The sequence below is a fragment of the Carettochelys insculpta genome, chromosome 29 (assembly GCF_033958435.1).
Source record: "Carettochelys insculpta isolate YL-2023 chromosome 29, ASM3395843v1, whole genome shotgun sequence".
In the NCBI taxonomy this organism is placed as follows: Eukaryota; Metazoa; Chordata; order Testudines; family Carettochelyidae; genus Carettochelys; species Carettochelys insculpta.
This window is the reverse complement of record NC_134165.1, coordinates 5,716,918-5,738,786: the sequence shown is the minus strand read 5'-3', so window position 1 is coordinate 5,738,786 and position 21,869 is coordinate 5,716,918. Positions and strand designations below refer to the sequence as shown.

The 21,869-nt window shown below is 48.7% G+C and overlaps 1 protein-coding gene across 1 annotated transcript; it reads right to left on the bottom strand.

Annotated features, from left to right (window-relative positions):
• Positions 1-2,414: 2,414 nt before the first annotated feature.
• LOC142003438 (uncharacterized) lies at positions 2,415-21,260 on the bottom strand. Its single transcript, XM_074980396.1, has 9 exons — positions 21,155-21,260; positions 19,612-19,620; positions 18,936-19,061; positions 14,163-14,225; positions 13,224-13,286; positions 12,076-12,165; positions 11,174-11,325; positions 3,047-3,153; positions 2,415-2,587 (listed from the first exon to the last, which is right to left on the bottom strand). Exons 1-9 carry the CDS (start codon positions 21,258-21,260, stop codon positions 2,449-2,451), a joined length of 855 nt encoding a protein of 284 aa, XP_074836497.1. The 3' UTR covers positions 2,415-2,448.
• Between the last annotated feature and the right edge of the window lie 609 nt (positions 21,261-21,869).

Sequence of the window (21,869 nt, the reverse complement as noted above, 5' to 3'; positions counted from 1 at the left end):
AGAACAGTGCTTGGGTTTGTACAAATTAGTTTTGATTATTAACTCATATTTTCCTATATTACAGGTGGTACCTCCCAAGTCAGCCACTAGGGGTGCGGCCACACTAGCCAGCTACTTCGAAGTAGCCGGAACAACGTCAAAATAGCACGCGTCACGGCTACACGTGCCATGTGCTATTTCAACGTTGAAATCGACGTTAGGCGGTGAGACATCGAAATTGCTCTTCCCATCCAAAGATGGGAATAGCGCTATATTTTGACGTGCAACGTCGAAGTCGGGCGTGTGTAGACGATTCGCATCCCGCTACTTCAAAATAGCGGGGTCCTCCATGGCAGCCATCAGCTCAGGGGTTGAGAGATGCTCTGTCCAGCCCCTGCAGGGCTCTTGGTCACCGTATGCAGCAGCCCTTAGCCCAGGGCTTCTGGCTGCTGCTGCTGCTGCAGCTGGGGGTCCATGCTGCGTGCACGGGGTCTGCAACTGGTTGTCAGCTCTGTGGATCTCATGCTGTGCAGGGCAAGTGTGTCTGGGAGGGGCCCTTTAAGGAAGCGGCTTGGGGCTTTGATGGCCTCTTATTTCGACGGGGAGCGCTTGTGTGTGTGGACGCTCCACATTTCCTTCTGGGGCAGCTCCTTTCGATGTTCCCCGTCACTACTTCGATGTGGAACGTTGACGGCACCAGCCCTGGAGGACGTGTAGATGATACATGTCAAAGTAGCCTATTTCGATGTCCTTACTTCAAAATAGGCTACTTTGACGTAGTGTGCTAGTGTAGACATAGCCTAGAAGAGACAAAGCAGATAGAAACCAGAGTGTGATGCTATGCCCCCCTGCATATTTATAGAAATATTTTTTGAAGATGAATATTATGGCAGGCTGAAGCCAGAGATCTCCTTCAGACTGGGAGAAAAGCAGCCCAAAGAGGGGATCAGACCTGCTAAATAGAAGCAGAGGGCAGCAGGCCAATTAGAAGCCACTGGGAGGGAGCTGGCTCAGGCAGACTGGGGCCAGCTGACTTCACTGCTGGCTTGCTGAAGGCCTTTAAAAACCTCCACAGTTGGCAGGTGGAGGAGACAGTGGGAGGACATGAGGAGAAACAGAGAACAAGAATCTGAGCGGGAGTCTTAGCAGCTCCAGCACAGAAACAGCAGGGGAGGGAGTCCCAGGAGGAGTGGCTAGGTTTCCTACTGCAGAGACCCAGTCCCTTTGGGGAAAAGGGGTGAGAGATGGACCCCTGTAGTGAGCTGGGTAAGAGGGGCCCTTGCCACAATATGCATAACTTGAATGTGCTTTATGCTAAACGTGGGATGTAACCTCCAATTGAAAAGCATGTGATTCACTGAATGTGTGTATTATATTTGTGGTGTGTAACTTTCTTGTGTGTGTGCAGTTAGAAATATGGAGTGTAAACCTGTTTATTGTTCTAGGTCAGGGTGGCCAACCAGTTAGAAACAAAGGCTTGGCTTATACTAGGGAAATAAGTTGATTTCAGATATGTCGATTCTAGCTATGTAAATGCTGTAGCTAGAATTGCATATCAGAATTGACTTAGTTCCATAGTGTAGTCCGGGCCCCTTTAGCCTCGCACTAGTGTCCCTTACTCATCGCTATAGTGTGGAGTACAGGGGGTGACAGCCGAACCCAGAGAGGTCGATTCTTCACCAGCCATGCAAAATCAAACTCAACGGCAGCTCCACCCCAAAGCAACGATTTAAATAAAGAAAAATGAAATTTATTGGTGTAAAGGGCCCGAGCAATGCCAGGAAAATCTTCTAGCTGAGATCTATGTGTAAGATTTAGCCAAGTTAGCGGGGGAGGAAAATTTGCCATAAACCTCAAAACTTGTCACCTCCCTCACTAGAACAATGACCCATTGATGGAATTGGTAGGTGGCTTTTAAATTTTAACTCCTTGTACACTAAGTGTACTGCCACTTCTCCTGACAAACACTGATAATGGGTTAATAGAGTTTAGTGGGGTTTTCCCATCCACTAAATTGCCAGTTGTGAAGGAGTCGGTTTTCTGATAGCTGGAGCGGGGGTTGGGATTCAGGACACTTGGGATCAATTCCCAGCTCTTGGAGTAGACTAGGAGCTAGGGGATAGAGCAAGGGAGCTAGGAGTCAATGCAATCTGAGTTTTGTCCTGGATCCTGGAGGGGAGGGTGGTTCAGTGGTTAGTGCAGGAGTGGTCAGTATGCCTGTTTCCAACTGCATGGAAGACTGCAGTGTCGTAAGAGCAGGGGACTGAATCAGTACTTCTGTGACTTGGGTAAGTCAATTTCCCCATCTGAAAAGCAGCACCTTGTCCCCGAGCATCACGGGGATAAGGTCAGGGAGGTTTACAGCGTTTAAGCGTGTAAAGCGCAGGCAGCCCAGGGAGGCCCAGAGGAGAGGTATTTTGCTGCAGTGATGGAGATGCACTGCCTGCGTTGCGTTCTTCCTGGGCACCGCTAACAAGTCCATTTCTTTTCACAGATCCAGCCATCCACATTATTCGCACATTGAGCATCATTCCACTTCCCATCTTTGTACATCATCACACAGTCCTCTCCACTGCCGACATTATTGGGTTCACCTTGGTTCCAGTTGCTGGGGATCAAACATGAGCAAACTCAGCCAGGCATTGGAGCGGGAGGCTGGTGAAAAGCTCTCCCTGACACCCCACTTAAGCTCTCAGAGAATGATCCTGCCACACACATTGATAAGTGGATTGGGGCTCATGGGTGTGCGGGAGGGGGTGGCAAATATAGTGAGATAGGACCTGTGGTCTAATTATTAATTTCAATAGTGTTACACTGGTGTAAACTTGCTCACTCAAAGGTGACAGTTACAACCTGGTTGTCATCCACTGCTTTATTATCTGCCCCACTAGCTTTGGGTCCCTGTGGGGAAACCCTGCACAGCTCAAAGAGCAGAGGAGAGCTGAGCCAGAAAAGGGCAGCTCCACCCACTCCACCAACCACTTGCTGTGTTTGCAGAGCATTGAGTGGCCAGTTGCACCAGAACCAAAACCCTCCCTCATGAACCACGGAGTGGGAGTGGGCTGACCTGTATGACACAGAACTGTCGTCTACCCACGTAAATGTTCCTTCCTTGCTAAGGTCATTCAGCCCGATCCAGTACTCCTTGCCGTTCATGTGCTTCTGCAAAAACTCCTGGAAAATGAAAAATTATTGATTATCGTGAACCTTGGCCCCGATCCACGGCACCACCCAGGTCCCATTTCACACAGCCTGTACCCCTCTCTGCCTCTGTTATTCCCCTTTTGCTGAGATGTGGCCCAGTGAGTTGCACAGACACCTACTGAAAGACAACCCCTGCCCTGAAGAGCTTATGATCCAAACAGACAAAACCACAAGGGTAAGGGGAAACCAGGACACAGTGATTCACCTCATATCATTGAAATGGATGAGACCTCAATAGTTCATCATGTCCCCTGCTTGCAGCAGGACCTAGCACCATCCATGACAAAATGTTTATTTTTAAGCTAACCTGCCCTAAACCCTTGGAAGACGCCCTCAAAGACTGAGCCCAAAATCATGGCTTAACAAGAGCACTACTCTAGCCAATGAGCTATCCAGTCCATGACAGGGTGGCTGTGTCTACACGTGCCCCAAACTTCGAAATGGCCATGCAAATGGCCATTTCGAAGTTTACTAATGAAGCGCTGAAATGCATATTCAGCGCTTCATTAGCATGCGGGCGGCAGCCGCGCTTCGAAATTGACGCTCCTTGCCGCCGCGCGGCGCGTCCAGACGGGGCTCCTTTTCGAAAGGACGCTCCCTACTTCGAAGTCCCCTTATTCCCATGAGCTCATTAGCCCGCATGCTAATGAAGCGCTGAATATGCATTTCAGCGCTTCATTAGTAAACTTCTAAATGGCCATTTGCATGGCCATTTCGAAGTTTGGGGCACGTGTAGACGTAGCCGGTAAGGGCCAGCTCTCCTGCATCCCAGCTAGTTCCTGCACCACTGTCCCCTCCCAACGCCCTGCAGAGGAGCTGTTGCTCTTCACAGTTGTGGAAGCACCATATGGACGTGGAGGCTACTCTCCATAATGTTCAGGGTGCTCCAAAAGGACCCCAGCTCTCATGAATCCCTGTCCTCCACCACTTGCTGACTCAGTGACTACTTTCCAATGCTTCAGAAACAGTGCACAGAACAAAGCAATTAGCAAGTGATCCATCCCCGGTTGTCCACTGCCAATTCTGGTGGTCAGCAGCTAGGGACAGCCAGAGCACGTGGGTTGCTTCCCTGGCCATCCTGGCTACTAGCTCTTTGATGGAAATATTCTCTGAAAATTTCTCTAGTTCTTTTTTGAACCCAGTTATTCTTTTGTCCTGCATGACATCCCCTGGCAATGAATTCCCCAGCTGACTGCACTGGGAGAGGAAACGTTGGCTTAGTTTTGATTTAAACCAGCTGCCAGCTGATGCCATGAAGTGATTCCAATTCTCAAATTACATGAAGGGGTAAATAACACTTCCATCCTCACTTTCTCCCCACCAGGCAGGAGTTTCAGGCCTTTCTCATATCACCTCTTTGCTGGCTCTTTTCCAAGCTGAGCAGTACTAGGCTTGTTAATCTCCCCTCAACTGCAAGGCAGCCACAGTGAACACGGTAAGCAGTGAACAGGAGCAGCTAATAGGGAGTTTGCCTGAGAAAGCATCCAAGAGATGCTCAGGTGAGTGTGGCATTTGGCGGGCTGCATTCTGAGCTGGTGGGTTGAATATCAGTCTGTGCATCTGAGCATTTGTTTTGTTTTGCAGAGGGGGGCAGTTTTAAAGTGTGTTTGGCAGTTCAGCAAGTTTGAAAGGTGTGAATTGGGACTGCTTTGTTCCAGGTGGGTCTTCAAGGGCTGATTAGATTGGAGGCAAAGGCTTTGAGCTGGGCCTAACCAGCCATCAGGCTTATAAGAAGGCAGCCACAGCAAACACTGTGAGTAGTGAACAGGGAGTTTGCCTGGCAGTTTGCATTAGTGGGGACCATCATATGGTTCCCCTTCTTATAGGTTAGTTTCTCTTGTGCCCTTCAAGGCAGCACTGGAAACATCTAAAGGAACTCTCTGAAAAAGGGAAAAAATGGACAGTGACATGACTAGTGAGAAGTCTGCTGTTGGGACCTGCACGGCATGTGCCATGTTTGTCGGCCTCCCAGACGATAAAAAGGATTTTCTATGTACTAAGTGCAAGCTGGTAGCCATTTTGGAACAGAAGGTTAGAGGACTTGAGGCGCAAACATCAACCCTCAGGTCCATCAGAGAGGGTGAAGGCTTTCTGGATAGAACGCACCATATAATACTGCAGGAACAGGAGGCTGTTCAAAACAAGGAAGAAACTGGAAGCATGTTACCTCCAGGAGGAGAAAACCAATTCAGTTCTCTCCAATTCCAGTGGAGTTAAGTAACCACTTTCAGCTTCTCTGCACAGGTGATACAGAGGAGATAGCTGGGGCTCGTACCTCACAGGGAATGGGTCAGAAGGAGACCCCACAGTTTGTAAGGCATGGGATCTGCAGTCCTAGGGAAGGGGGTTCTATGACCACCACCCGTAAGAGAAGAAGATGGATGGTGGTGGTTAGGGGGCTGCCTCCTAAGAGGGATGGAGTCATCCATCTGCTGTCTAGACCAAGTTTGCTGCTTGCTGGGAGCTAGAATCTGGGACATTACAGAATCTCTGCCAAAAACCATTAAACCTGCAGACTATTATGCCTTCTTACTTCTCCATGTAGGAGCCAATGATACAGCCAAGAGCGACCTCAATGAGATCACGGCAGATTACATAAGCCTAAGAAGAAAAATCAAGAAATATGGAGCACAAGTGGTGCTCTCGTCCATCCTCCCTGTGGAAATAAAGGGTCTGGGTAGGGATTGTCAAATTGCAGAGGTAAACGCATGGATACGTAGGTGGTGTCAAAGAGAAGGATTTGGTTTCTTTGACCACAGGATTCTCTTTTGTGAACAAGGATTGCTGAGAAGAGAAGGGATCCACCTAACGAAGAGAGGAAAAAACATCTTTGTGAGCAGGCTTGCAAACTTAGTGAGGAGGGCTTTAAACTAGGTTCATCGGGGGATGAGGACAAAAGCCATGAGGTAAGTGGGGAAGGAGTAGGGCACAATCAAGTAGGTTTCCTGTGTGAAGAGGAGAAAGTGGGCCAATCAGTCACTTCTCTGAGATGCTTGTGCACAAATGCAGGAAGCCTGGGGAACAAACAGAGAAGTAGAGGCCCAGGAACAGTCAAAGAACTGTAAGGTAGTTGGAATAATGGAGACTTGGTGGGATGATTTGCCTAACTGGAGCATGGTAAAGGAAGTTTATAAACTGTTTAGGAAAGACATACAGGGGAGAAAAGGAGGAGGAGTTGCTCTCTGTGTGAGGGAGCAGTATGATCCCTCAGAGCTCCAGTATAAGGAGGGATCAAAACCAGTTGAGTGTCTTTGGGTTAAGCTTAGAGGTAGAAATAACAAAGGTGATGTTGTAGTTGGTGTCTGCTGTAGACTGCCAGATCAGAGAGATGAGGTAGATGAGAATTTCTTCAGACAGCTAAGAGAAGCTTCCAAATCACAGGCCCTGGTTCTCAGGGGAGACTTAATCGTCAGGACATTTGTTGGGAGACCAATACAGCAGCACACAGACAATCAAGGAAGTTTTTGGAGAATGTTGGAGATAACGTCTTGGTACAAGAACTGAAGGAACCGACCAGGAGCTGTGTGCAATTTGATCTGCTGCTCACAAACAGGGAAGAACTAGTAGGAGCAATAAAAGTGGGTAGAAAGGTCGGCTGCAGTGAGCATGAGATCGCAGAGTTCAGGATGCTGACAACAGGAAGAAGGGTGATCATTAACATACAGACCTTGATCTCAAAAGAGCAGACTTCATCTCCCTGAGAGAACTGATGGGCAGGATCCCTTGGGAAATAAAGATGAAGGGGAAAAGCATTTAAGAGAACTGGCAGTATTTTAAAGAAGTCTCACTGAAGACACAGGAACAAACCATCCTGCTGCATAGTAAGAAATGCATTTTTGGTAGGCAGCCAGCTTGGCTTAACAGGGAAATCCTGGGTCAGCTTAAACTCAAAAAGGATGAGTATAAGAAATGGAAATGTGGACAGTTGAATAAGGAGGAGCATAAAGATATGACTGGAGAATGCTGGGCAGTAATCAGGAAAGATTAACATTAACATTAACAGGGAAATCTTTGGTCAACTTAACTCAGAAAGGATGCGTATAAGAAATGAAAACATGGGCTGTTGACTGAGGAGTATAAACATATGGCTGGAGAATGCCAGGGAATAATCGGGAAACTAAAAGCAGAATTGGAACTGCAGCTGGCAAGAGGCATGAAGGGTAACAAGAAGAGTTTCTACAGGCATGTTAACAGTAAGTGTGTTATCAGAAAAGGTGTGGGGCCATTACTGAATGAGAGGTAGCTTAGCGACAGGTGATGTAAGAAAAGCTGAAGCACTCAATGCTTTTTTTGGCTTCCATCTTCACTGACAAGGACAACTCCTACACTACAGTGCTAGACAATGCAGTAAGGGCAGGTGGAGAGCAGCCATCGCTGGGGAAGGAACAAGTTATGAGCTTTCTCGAAAAACTAGATGTACACAAATCCATGGGTATGGACTTAACGCACCCAAGGGTACTGAGGGAATTGGCAGATATCATGGCTGAGCATTTGGCCATTATCTTTAAAGACTCTTGGAGATCGGGAGAGATCCCAGATGCCTGGAAAAAAGCAAATGTAGTGCCCATCTTTGAAAAAGGAAAGAAGGACAACCCCGGGAACTACAGACCAGACAGCTTTACCACAATCCCTGGGAAAATAATGGAAGGGATCCTCAAGGAAACCCATTTTGGAACACTTGGAAGAGGGGAAAGTGTTCAAGAGTAGTCAACATGGATTCACCAAGGGCAAGTTGTGCCTGACCAATCTAATTAGCTTCTATGATGAGGTAACAGGCTCTGTGGACATGGGGAAGTCAGTGGATGTGATATACCTTGACTTCAGCAAAGCTTTTGATACAGTCTCCCACAACATTCTTGCCCATAAGTTAAGGAAGTATGGATTAGATCAGGGACTATAAGATGGATAGAAAGCTGGCTTGACAGTGGGACCCTACAGGTAGCGGTCAATGGCTTGATATCTGGATGGCAGTTGGTTTCAAGCAGAATGCCACAAGGCTCGGTTTTAGAGCCGGTGTTTTCAACATCTTTCTTAATGACGTGGATGAGGGACTGGATTACACCCTCAGCAAGTTTGTGGATGACACTAAATTAGGGGGAGAGGTAGTTACATTGGAGGGTAGAGATAGGATTCAGAGTGACTTGAATAAATTGGAAAATTGGCCAAAAGAAATCCGATGTAGTTCAACATCTTGTACAGAAGCCATTTCACATCACTTACTTCTGCATGCACATAAGAGCCTGTCCTTTCCTTCACCTGTTTGGGACCGGCTGGGAGGATGAGCTCTATGCAGTGTTTTAATGAACTGTTTGGATTTGGGGATCCAGCTCCCTTGTACCTGTTTTTCCTTGCTGATAAGGGTTTCTCTTTGGGAAGTGATTTACGATTCTCTAACTAATTGCCTCTGACACTGGGCTTGTTTGTGTAAGGGTACAAAATACTAGAGTTAGCTGCATCAAGCAGCCTTGCTGGAGCTGGTTTTACTAGTGTCCACTTTGGCTCATCTGTTGCCTTATTGCATTCAATAAAGCTGAATGTTAGCTGCCTAAACACAGAGAAGTCTTGTACTTCAACAATCTGGAGGTTCCAAGGAGAACCCAACGCACAACTTGCCTGGATGGAGGGGCTGGCACCCCACTTCCAAGCCTCTCAAAAGAGCTCAGTAGAAGGTAAGGGGGATACCTGTTACAAAATCTCCCAGCAGCGGCTTGGGACTGGAGTGCCGGCCGTCCGTCAGGGAAAGGGGGAGCTATGGGTTCCACATTTGTGGAGTGGCTGACATTCTTTGTCTGTCTGTTTGTTTGTGTCTGTCTTTGTCTATTAGGCCTGTCTTGTATGTCACAGTTCCAAAAGACCACACCGGTGTCTCTAGCGAGGCAGCCATGCGCTGGACCCTCTGCGTTCGGATGCTAAAACCTGGCGTGGTGCCACTACTCTCTCGGCACACGGAACTGTGGGAAGCTTTGTTGCCTCCCTCTGTTTCTTTTCAGCAGTAAGACTAAGTTTTAAAGATATCCCTAAGCCTGGGCAGACTTAACTCCCGCCAGGCCATCTCCAGGCGGCAGGACGCAGGCGTCCTGCCAGGCTGGAGTGGGTGCCAGGAACGCCCCCACGAGCCAGGTGGAATTCAGTCCAGTGCCTCGCATCGCGTGTGCCAGGTGAACTCTGGTTTGGTGCGTCACGGGGAGGAGAGGGGGAGGAAAATTCTGGCGAGCCACGTGGACCTCAGTCCAGTGCCTCGCATTCTGTAAGCCAGGTGAACTTCGGTTCAGTGCCTTGCAGGGAGAGATCTTCCGAGCCAGGCGAACTTCAGTTCAGTGCATCACTGGGAGAACATAAATTATGGGGACAGGTCAGTCTACAGGAATTCCAGTACCAGGAGATACCAGATAACTGGAAGAAGGCAAACGACATGCCCATCTTTTAAAAAGGAAAGAAGGACTATCCAGGGAACTATATACCAGTCAGCCTTACCTCAATCCCTGGGCAAATAATGGAGGGAATCCTCAAGGAATCCATTTTGGAGCACTTGGAAGAGGGAAAAGCGATCAAAAGTAGCCAACATGGATTCACCAGGGGCAAGTCCTGCCTGACCAATCTGATTAGCTTCTATGACGAGGTAACAAGCTCTGTGGACATGAGGAAGTCAGTGGATGTGATATACCTTGACTTCAGCAAGGCTTTTGATACAGTCACCCACAACATTCTTGTCCATAAGTTAAGGAAATATGGATTGGATCCTTGGACTATAAGATGGATAGAAAGCTGGCTTGATGGTCAGGCCCAACGGGTAGTGGTCAATGGCTCAATATCTGGATGGTGGTTAGTTTCAAGTGGAGTGCCGCAAGGCTCAGTTTTGGGGCCGGTGTTATTCAACATCTTTATTAATGACCTGGATGAGGGACTGGATTGCACCCTCAGCAAGTCTGCGGATGACACAAAACTAGGGGGAGAGGTAGATACATTAGAGGGTAGAGAGAGAATCCAGAGTGACCTGGATAAATTGGAGGACTGGGCCAAAAGAAATCTGATGCGGTTCAACAAGGAGAAGTGTAGAGTCCTGCACCTGGGGTGGAAGAATCCCAAGTATTGTTACAGACTGGGGACCGACTGGCTCAGCAGCAATTTGATTGAAAGGGACCTAGGGGTAATGGTGTATGATAGTCTGGATATGAGTAAACAGTGTGCCCTTGTAGCCAAGAAGGCTAATGGCATACTAGGGTGCATTAGGAGGAGCATTTCGAGCAGATCTAGAGAAGTAGTTGTTCCCCTCTATTCGGCACTGGTGAGGCCACATCTGGAATATTGTGTCCAGTTTTGGGTTCCCCGGTATAAAAAGGATGTGGATTTGCTGGAGCAGGTACAGCAGAGGGCAAAAAAAAATGATTAAGGGGCTGGAGCACAAGATCTATAAAGAGAGGCTGAGAGAGTTGGGTTTGTTTAGTTTACAGAAGAGAAGACTTAGAGGTAATTTAATAGCAGCCTTCAACTTCCTGAAGGGGAGCTCTAAAGAGGATGGAAAGAAACTGTTCTGAGTGGTGTCAGATGGCAGAACAAGGGGTAATGGTCTGAAGTTACAGAAGGAGAGGAGTAGGTTGGATATCAGGAAAAACTACTTCACCAGGTAGGTGGTGAAGCACTGGAATGCATTGCCTAGAAAGGTGGTGGATTATCCATCCCTAGAGGATTTTAAGTCCCAGCACTACAAGGTCCTGGCTGGGATGACTTAGCTGGGGTTGATCCTGCTTGAGGCAGGTGGCTGGACTATATGACCTCCTGAGGTCCCTTCCAGCCTTATGATTCTATGGTTCCTGGTTATTTTTGTTGCCTCTGTCCATGTCTTCACACGAGTGGGTAATGTGTTCCCTAGGTACCAAGCAGTGAAACAGCAGCTCCTATCCGTTCCCCAGGCACTTCTCTCATCCTGAGAGCCTCCCATGCATTGGGAGACCATTTCCACCTGCCTTCCAGGCTCTGTGGCCTCACTCACCTGCTCCTGTTGGTTATCAATAACTACCAGCTGGGCACCTTGGTCGACGCAGGCCTGCTTGGCATGGGACCAGGGTTTACTCTCTATGGCAAAGTAGTAACAGCACCCTGTGTTCGGCAGCCAGTTGGCTGGACAAATCCTGCAGGCGGACTCTGCGAGGCAAAGCAGGGAGAAGTCATTCTCAGCGCTGAGCTGCAAAGGCCAGTCATAGGCTGTGTTTACCACCCTTCATACAAGGACCACAAAGTACTGGGGGAAACTGAGGCACGGAGCAGTGCAGTAACTTGTTCAAGCTCGTTCCCAAGGTAGGAGTCCTGATTTCCTGTCTTGCCTGCTCTAACCACCAGTGCAGCAGTTCTCAGCCTTTTTTCATTTACGGACCCCCAAACAGACTTCTAATGGGGGTGCAGCCCCCTTTGGGAGTCCTACACCCAGTCTGCAGGCACAGACTGAAAGCCATGTTGGCTTCATAGGAGCTGGGAGCAGAAGCCAGGAGTCCTAGTTTCCCTCCCCTCCAGTCATTAGACCTCCGTGGGTGGGCCTAAAGCCCAGGTGTCCTGCATTTGAGGCCACTGTGCTAACTGTTTCACCAAACTGTCTCCTTCACAGCCCAGCAGTTTATTCAGGGGAAATCCCAGCCAAACCCCCTGAGCTGTATTACTCCCTTAGCACCACTTGTGGGGAACAGGGGCAGGAATCTCAACTGCACAAGATGCCCCAGGCTGGGCCCTGACCTGGTGGGCACTGCCCATTAGTTGTTGTGTGTCTTGGGCAGTGCTTACATGGCTCAGGCACAGATCAGCCCCCAGTGCTGCAGGCAGTGTACTGACGCCGAACGGAAAGACAGTCGCTGCCCTACAGAGCTGCGAATCTAAGCAAGCCAAAGCTGGCACATCTCTCACCTTTCCCTTTCTGAACAGCATCCAGAATCCTGTGGGCCTGGGCCCTGATGTCGTCTCTGTCACTTTTCCCTTTGGCCAGAGCCTCCAACACTGCAAACACAACACATCAGCACATGTAGGAACAGGGCTGTAGCCTTTCAACCAGCCTGTGAGGCTCACGCAGCGCTCACTGCCGGGTGGGCTTCAGAAGGAGCCAGGTGCCAGCCAGCACAGCAGGTGTGTGCACCTAGGCCCAGCCTGTTTGCGTCAGGATCATAAACATGGGGATTTGGGGCCTGGCTCTGGCACTAAAACAGGCCCCTTTCCCACCACTTGTTACACAGCCCCTCTGAGAGGCTCATGAGGAACCGGAGAGCTGGCCAGGATCACCAGCTGAACCTGAACCTTGCACAAGCATCAAACTCATTCATCTAAACCGAGGCCCATCTCCAAACCTCAGCAGGAGCCCTGCCCTCCCCCACACCTACACACACTGCCCTGCCCCCAGCCCATTCCCCACCTCTGCTGCCTTCTGCCCAGGCCTTCATCTGCCTGCCTCCCCACAGCCCCCAGTGAGCCCCCATCCCCATCTTCTTGCCCCAGGCCCTCTCCACTCTCCTATTTGTCCCAAGTGACTGGCAGGGGAAAGAAACAGCAAATCTCCTCTCTGTAGCAGCCCAGCCCATGTGAGTCCCTAAAGGCCAGAGGCTCCTGTGAATGCACATGGAGGTCAGCACCATTGGGGCTGAAGGATGAATCATTGCCCTGGTTTGCCCCACTTGAGGTCACAATGAGCCTGGTGCAGGAGGAGCCCAGTGTGCAGATGCTCTGTGGGCACCAGTTGTGTCCCTCTGCTCCAGTGGGTCACTCAGGGCAGTGCATGGTCCTAGATCCCAAATGCTGGGTTTCTAGGGCTGATTGGTGGTGGTGCGGGGGGGGTGGGAAATCTCAAAGCATCATGGGAAACTGGTATAGGCATTGTCTATCCCCCTTTCTGCTTCTTTTGGCCCCAGCCTCCAACCCCCACCAAGCGTAACTGCCCATAGGTGGACTTGAACCTGGGACCTCTGGAGCTTAGCAAAGGAGCCTGTACAGCTGTGAAGTGGTCTAGGTACCATTACATGGGACAGTTAACCACACATAGGTGTGTGAGTTACACAAGCACTCACCTTCTTTTTTTAATGTGGCCTGGTCCGACTGCAGCCTCTTCAGCTCTGTGGCCAGCTCTGCCTCTGAGACACAAACAGGTTCTCTGTGATATGATCGCACTCCTGTTGCTACCTCGCCTGCTTTTGTTGGGCATCTCCTGGACTTGTGCTTTATCTCTCAGAAGCCACTTCAGCCAAGCTGGGAGACTGTAGTTCTTAACGGTCTGGTGGCAGTGGGGCCAAGGAGGGCTCCCTTACCTGCCTGGCTCCACAGCGCTGTCAGAAATGGGCTGCACGTCCCTACAGCTCCTCTGCCCTGAGCATCACCTCCGCAGCTCCCACTGGTCAGGAACTGCAGCCAATGGGAGCTACAGGGGCAGTGTCTGGGGGAAGGGGTGAGGAGAAACAGCCCCCCCATCCAGGAACCACTGCCAGAGGTGTGTGCTCGTCACTTTCAGGAGCCACCTGAGGTAAGCATCGCCCCCTTCACCCCAACCCCTGTCCCAGAGCCTGCACCCAAAGTCCCTTGTACAGCCGCACCCCTCCCTCCTGCTCACACCCAAATTCCCTCCCACAGCCGACCCCCTACTTCTCTCCTGCAGCCAGCCCCTCCCCAGCCTGGCGAAGGTGAGTGAGGGCGGGGGAGCACGTGTGACGGAGGGCAGTGAGATGGAATGAGTGGGAACTGGTGCTTCAGAGAAGGGTCAGGAAAAGAGCGTGGCCTCAATGCCAGGGCCAGGCAGAGGGTGGGCCAGTGTCTTTGGGATTGCATGATTAGATTCTTGGTAACCCTACTACTGGGGAGAGTGAAACATGGGGTGACAGGGCTCAGTGGAGCAGGGATGCGGCAGGGAATGGGGGCTGTCGGGCTGCGGGGAGTGAGATGACTGGTGTAGGTGCTCATAGTAAGTAGGGGCTAATTGGATGCTGGGGCAGGTCTGCGAGGGGTCCAATACATGCCAGTGCTGCGCAGGGTGGACTGGTTGAAATGGAGCATCTCCAGTCCCTTCGCTGTCTGGGAGCCTGGAAGACAGGGGTGTCATTTCAGGTTTGGCATTCGGGGGTGGGGGGAGCAGTGGGGCTTACAACCACCCAGAAAGGACAGGACTGAGGGGAGTCAGCCCTCAGACCCCTCCCAAACTGGTGGAGTGGCGGAGAGGCACAAAGCTGCTCCAGCCCTTGGGAACTGCTCTGCCTGGAAGTTCAAAGGGGCCAGAAGATCCCAGGTTCCCCGAAGGGCTGGCCCGGGGGCAGTTCCCCTCTTGGCCTTTGCTTTCGTCTGTGCATGTGTATGGCTGGGCTGGGGCTCCCCCATTTCCTTCTGTGTGCGTGTGTGTGACTGGGCTTTCCTACTCTGTATACATGTGTGGCTGGGTTCCTCCTTCCCTGTGGGTTGTGTGTGTGCACACGCCTGCCTTGACAGCACCCCCGTTAGTAACTGATGGATGCAGTGTCCTGGTGGCACACATCTGAACAAGCACATATGACTTCAGTATTGGTGCACGAGACAAAACTCACCCATGGATGAAAAGTGTTAGCAGGAACAGTGCCAAACACCCCAACCCCTTGTCTCCCGAACCTCCCCACCCCCACAGTTCACCCCGCACTTCAATTTCTTACAGCCACTCTCACTGTTTATCACAGCTGCAAACAGAAAGGGGAAGATGTACATTCCCAAATAAGGCTGACAACTGATCCATGGGACTTGAGACTTCAGTATCCAAGGGGGAGATGTCATCGTCAGTCAGCAGTCAGGGCACACAGACACCATGACCTCCAAGAAGAAGGCAAAAGTCGACCCACACGAATACTTAGAATACAGACATATGTGGATTCAGCAGGCGGCAGTTAAGAAGGCAGGCTGTGCCCCCCCACCATGCTGTGTCTCCCTGCCCACACTCACTGCAACTAGGCTGGACCAAGGGGCTCAGGCTGCGTAGGGCAAGTTTTTGTTGCTTCTGCACAGTAGCCAGGAGCAAATGTGTTTTGGGAAAATGTCATAGAATCGTAGAATGCTGGGACTGGAAGGAACCTTGAGAGGTCATCAAGTCCAGCCCCCTGCCCTCATGGCAGGACCAAGTACTGTCCAGACCATCCCTGAAAGACATTTATCTAACCTGTTCTTAAATATCTCCGGAGATGGAGATTCCACAACCTCCCTAAGCAATTTATTCCAGTGTGTGACCACCCTGACAGTTAGGAACTTTTTCCAAATGTCCAACTTAAACCTCCATTGCTGCAGTTTAAGCCCATTGCTTCTTGTTCTATCCTCAGGAGGCCAAGAAGAACAAGTTTTCTCCCTCCTTCTTATGACGCCCTTTTAGATATCTGAAAACCGCTACCACGTCCCCTCTTAATCTTCTTTTTCCCAAACAAAACAAGCCCAATTCTTTCAGCCTTTTTTTCATCAGTCATGTTCTCTGGACCTTTGATCATTCTTGTTGCTCTTTTCTGGGCCCTTTCCAATTTCTCCACATCTTTCTTGAAATGCGGTGCCCAGAACTGGACACAATACTCCAGCTCAGGCCTAACCAGCGCAGAGTAGAGCGGGAGAATGACTTCTCGTGTCATGTTCACAACACACCTGTTAACGCATCCCAGAATCATCTTTGCTTTTTTTGCAACAGCATCACACTGTTGACTCATATTTAACTTGTGATCCGCTATAACCCCTAGATCCCTTTCTGCCATACTCATTCCTAGGCAGTCCTTTCCCATTCAGCATGTGTGAAACTGATTGGTCCTTCTTAAGTGGAGCACTTTGCATTTCTCTTTATTAAACTTCATCCTGTTTACTTCAGACCATTTCTCCAACTTGTCCAGATCATTTTGAATTTTTACCCCATCCTCCAAAGCAGTTGCAACCCCTCCTAGCTTGGTATCATCTGCAAACTTAATAAACGTACTGTCTATGCCAGTATCTAAATCGTCAATGAAGATATTCCTTAGAATTTAAAAGAGCATTTGCTAACCTGCTGAGGAATCAACATTTGGGTGTAACAGTCTGGGCCCTCCCTAGTCATCTGAGCCAGCCCACAGTAAAGAAAAAAGAGTCTCTCAGACAAGGATTTGCTTTTGCCCAGCCTGGCCATGGTAGTCCATGCAGCTCTGAGAGGGAGAGCAACTTAACTTAGGACAAGTATTGAGAGAAGATCAGAACTTGGGGCTCCCAGGGGCTCTGTCTTTTGCTTACTCCCTCAGGACCCAGCGCTGAGTAACAGACAGAATGAAAAAAGCAGTCATGTAGCACCTTAAAGACTAAAAGTTATTAGGTGATGAGCTTTTGTGGGATAGACCCACTTCTTCAGATCTGGAGATAGTGCTCTACTGGAAACGGGCCATTTTAAGTACTTGAAAACTGTTATCATGTCCCCTTTTGGTCTTCTCTTTTCCAAATTAACAAACATAACCCTTTTAATCATCCCTCGTCTTCTCCAATTTCTCCACATCTTTCTTGAAATGTGATGCCAGAACTAGACACCATAGTCTAGTAGAGGCCTAATCAGGGAAAAGTAGAGCAGAAACATTTCTTCTCATGTCTTGCTTATGAAACTCTTGTTAATGCATCCTCCAATCACGTTTGCTTTTTTTTTAACAGAATCTTTTTGTTTTTAACAGTATCACACTCTTAACTCATATTTAGCTTGTGTTTCATGCTGACACCTAGAACACTTTCTTCAGTAATGCTGCCTGGACACTCACTTCCCATTTTGCTTGTGAAACTTCTCATTCTGTCCTAAGTGGAGTAGTTTACATATGTTTGAATTCAATTTCATCCTATTTACCTCAGACCATTTGTCTGGTTTGTCCAGATATTTTTTAATTATGACCCTATCCTCCAAAGTACTTGCAACCCCTTTCAGTTTGGTATAAGTCACAAACTTTATAAGCATATTCTTCATGCCTTTATGTCAGTCATTGGTGAAGATATTGAACAGAACTGGTCCCAAGACTTATCCCTACTTGTTATGTCCTTCCAGCATAAGTGTGAGCCCTTGATAAGTACTCTCCGCGAAGGCCTATCCACCCATTTAGGCACCCACCTTTTCATAGTCCCATCCAGGAGGCATTTCCCTAGTTTACTGATAAGACAGTCGTGTGAGACTGTATCCAATGATTTACTAAAGTTTAGATATGCCATGTCTTAACAAATCCAATACTGATTGTTACTTATCACCTTGTTATCGTCCAGAGGTTTGCAGCTGGATCCCTGAATTGTTTGCTCCATTATCTTTCCTGGCACAGAAGTTAAGCTGACTGGTCTGTAGTTTCCTGGCTTTTCTTATTTCCTTTTTTATAGCTGGGCACTATATTAGCCCCTTCCCAGTCTTCTGATATCTCTCCTGTCTCTCTCAGAGATTTCCTCAGTCAGGCCCTAGTGACCTGAAAACATCTAACTTCTCTAAGCAATTTTTAACTTGTTCTTTTCCTGTTTAAACTTCTAAATCTACCTCCTTTTCTCCAGCATTCACTATCGTAGGCATCCAAGCCAACCAACCTCCTGTGAAAACTGAAACAAAGAAGTCATCAAGCATTTCTGCCATTTCCACATTTTTGTATTGTTTTTCCCTCTTCCTTAATCTATGAACCTACCCTGGCCTCGTTCTTCCCATTGTGTCTAAGATATTCGTAGAATGTTTCCTTGTTATCCTTTAGGTCTCTGGCAAGATTGAGTTCATTTTGTGACTTCACCTTTCTAATTTTGTCCCTACATACTTAAGTTATTGTTTTATATTAATCTTTTGTAATTTGATCTAGTTTCTACTTTTTAGGACTCCTTTTTCATTTTTAGATCATTCAAGATCTCCTGGTTAAGCCAGGGTGGTCTCTTTCTATCTTTTCTATGCAGTGGAAGAGTTTGTTCTTGGGCCTTTGATAATGTCCCTTTGAAAACCTGTCTTCAACTGTTTTCTCCCTTCATCTTGTTTCCCAAGGAAACCTTACCTACTAGCTTCCTGCGGTTGCTAAAGTCTGTCTTCTTGAAATCCATTGTCTTTATTTTGCTGTTCTCTTCTACCAGTCCTTAGAATTGTGAACTTTATCATTCCATGACCACTGTAGCCTTCTGGTTTCCGAGCCTTTCTGTTACTTTCCCAAACTTGTCTCTGCAACTAGACTCTGTCTCAGAGTTTTTAAATGAAACTTCAGATTCTCACCTAATCACTAGACTCCTTGAGCTGTGAATTTAATTCAAACATCACTTAGACTTGGCGGCACTGAAGCTGTTGTGAGGAACGACATCCACCAAAGCTACTCAGCGGAACCTGAATCTCTTCCTTCTATGGCAAAGACCGTCTTCAGTTATTCTGTAAGCTAGCAGCAGTATTTAGGCTGTTATCCTGTGTGGAACAGTTGCTAGAGGACACCTGACACACACTGTGCATGCTTGTTGCACATGGGAATACAGTCAAAACTTCTGTTGACACTGTGGGCCCTGCCACTGCTGTGAACTGGAGAGCAAGTGGCCTGACTTAATGAACTTTCATTTCCAATGAGCAGTGTTAGGCACTGTACAGAGCCTTAGGGGTGGGTGGTCCCTTCTGCAGGAATATGACACTGGCCATTCATGGGGACAAGGGGACCTCGTTGAGAGGGACGCATGAGCTGAAATCCCAGCCTTGCTGAAGACAGTGAGAGTTTGACATTGCTTTTATGGAGTCAGGATTTCACCCCTGGACTTTTCACTCAGCCCATTCCTATGTTATGGTCCCAAATGCACTCCAGGATACTTACTCTTTACAATCAGTATGGCAAGGAGGATGGCCCACAGCACAAACAACACAATGTGCACGGCATAAAGGGGCCATATGGCCTTTGTTTTCCCATTCCAGCCCCTACAGCACTGCACCGAGGAATTTCCTGGAAGAAAGCAGCAGAGAGAGACGGGGTTAGAGTCCCTGCCCTCTGATGAAGTGGTGCTGGACAGGGAGGGGAGACAGGAGTGCTCAGAACCTTGTTGGGAAGGTGCTGAAGGAATTTAGAATTGACTATCATAATTCATAAGCAAATAGTGATGGAAACACGGCAGGGGGGCAGTGAAGGAGTTTTGCCTTTCCCTCCTACCTGCCTCCCAGGCCCAGCTGGACTCTTGGCGTCTGGAGCAACATAACATGTTTTGCAAACAAGACATGTTACTCTTCTGCAGGCAAGCCACGGGGGAGCTGTGTTGCTTGAACCAGATGTTTTCCGAGAGTTCATGGTCAGGGCCTGGGAGGAACAATGTGCCCTCACTAGAGATAGATGTGCTGAGCTAGACGAATTGTATCTGACTGCTTTTCTCATAATAATGTGCTCTCACTTGATTATAAAAGCTATGGGAATAATAAACTTAGGGCCTTCAGTCTCCCAGACTGTCGGTCCCCTGCTGTCAGTTCTTTGTCTTCTTGTCTCATCCTTTGCGGCACCTCACCTTCGGGACCTGTGAAAAGACACAACATACAACAGGGCAGGAATCTCTGTGCAGCACAGGGCGTGCAGGGGAACTTACACCAAAAGACTGAGAAACCAAGTTAGAATCTTAACTTCTAATTTCTCTCTCTCCGTCTCTCTGCATATCCTGCTAAACCTCCTCCCTGTCTCTCTCTCTCTGTCCTTTTATGTCCTATCTGTCTGTCTGTCTATCTGTCCCCATGTGCCCAATGTATTTATCTTGTGCCCACCTGGATTTCCATTGAGCCTAAAGCCTCATCAGTAAGTGAACCTCATTTCCTGGGACTCCCTTCTGTTTTCTCAAGGATCCTTTGGGGACCCAGGCTGTGACATCCTTATGAGATGCTGTGATGATTCCCTGGGGTTTCCCCAGTGTTCCCTCTAATTTTTTCCATCCATGGGTGGAGTAAATTTTGTTATGCACACTTAGGCATGTACAGATGTACACTACCAGTGCTGCTCTCTGTTGGTGGCTGTGAGCATTCTGACAATCAGGTGGGTGGCACCTGACTCCCTCCTGGGCATCCACCCAAGCACTCAGTTTACAGGGAACATTGGATTTCACCCCAGCACCACCTCCACCACCACGTCTTCTCTCTGCTTTAAGTGTCTTCTACAGCCAGGACACAGTTCCACAGCTGCAACCTATGCCTTCATCTATTCCCCACTCATCCCTGTTAGATCCACGTTCCCCTCCTGATGGTCGCCTGTACCACCTTCCTTTGATTCTCCTGCGCTCCCTGAGGTCCACTTTCATTTTCCATCTAGCTACAGACTTGTGTGTCATAATCAGCAGGGTTCTTCATCTAAAATGGTTCTCACAAGACTTCCACCAGGGTGCTTGGGATGGGCACAGGGCCAAGGCTCTTGATGGTTTATAACCTGGACTTGTGCAGGACAGGTTCCATTGCCTGGCAACTTGTGCATCATGGACACTAGCCCTGAGTGCAGTATGGATGTAAAATCTATTTAACCATTCAAGTCCATAAACCCTACCCATACCCATATACCACTCATCTATCTATCTATCTACTCCTTCCAGGCACGCCATCTATCCATAGCTGTCTAGCCATCCATCCCCATGCACAGAATCATAGTATCATAGAATCATAGGTTGGAAGATAGCTCAGGAGGTCATCAAGTCCAACCCTCTGCTCAAAGCAGGACCAATCCCAACTAAAACATCCCAGCCAGAGCTTTGTCAAGCCGAAACTTAAAGATCTCTCAGCAAGGTGATTCTACCATCTCCCAAGATAACCCGTTCCAGAGCTTCACCACTCTCCTAGTAGCTTTAAGCATAAGAGGTGTAGCCATATTACCATACTGCCTTAGAACAAAGACCCTTTGGCAGTGCAGTTCACACGACAAACACTGGGCTGGTGTTACCGATACCCAGAGGTGCAGAGAGACTGAACCTTTTCCATTGTAGCTTCAGATTAACACTTTCCCTTTGCTGACCCCACACATCCAGCCTGGCTGTGTTCTCTGGCCCACAAGCCACCCAGCTCAAGGGAGTTACCCACCTGGCTCTGCCTTTGCTGGGCATTGTGGCTTCATCTGATGCTGGGATGATGGCTGACTGGGGTGGAAGTTCTCATAATCCTGTTGATCATCCTCAGAACTGTTCATCGACCCTAGAGGCAGAAACAGAGTTTCTAGAAATTCCACCGTGAGCCTGTTTGATTTTCTGCCCGGGATCACAAAGCACTACAAATGCAGACTCCTTCCCGGCCTGGATATCGGCTCCAGACACTTCCCAGCCCAGCTCTGGCTTTCATTCTCATTGGGATTAGTATTTCTCTGCATTGCAGGAGCCCCTGTCCCAACACAGGGCCCATTGCTCCCGGTGCTGTACAGACCCAGAACTAAAAAAGGGACCCTGCCCCAAAGGGTTTCCAGTCTAAGCCAGTCACAATCTACAGAGTCAACCATTGATTGCCGGCATGGGTTGAGAGGATATCGACAACTAACGGGATGTTTGTGGGGTTCACTGGGGTGAAACCTTGCTCTCCGGGCTGAAAATTTGCCCTCTAATGCATCACCTACCCTGCCCCCACCAAAACCCTTCATCTATGTTGCTGAGAGATTCTTAGCTGCACAAACCAGGCGTAGATCTATCTATGCAGCCCCACACATTCTATCTATCTAGCTATCTATCTGTCTGTCTGTCTGTCTGTCCTCACACACTATCTGCCTGTTTAGCTGTAAGCCAGCTCTGAACAAGCCCACCACTGACAT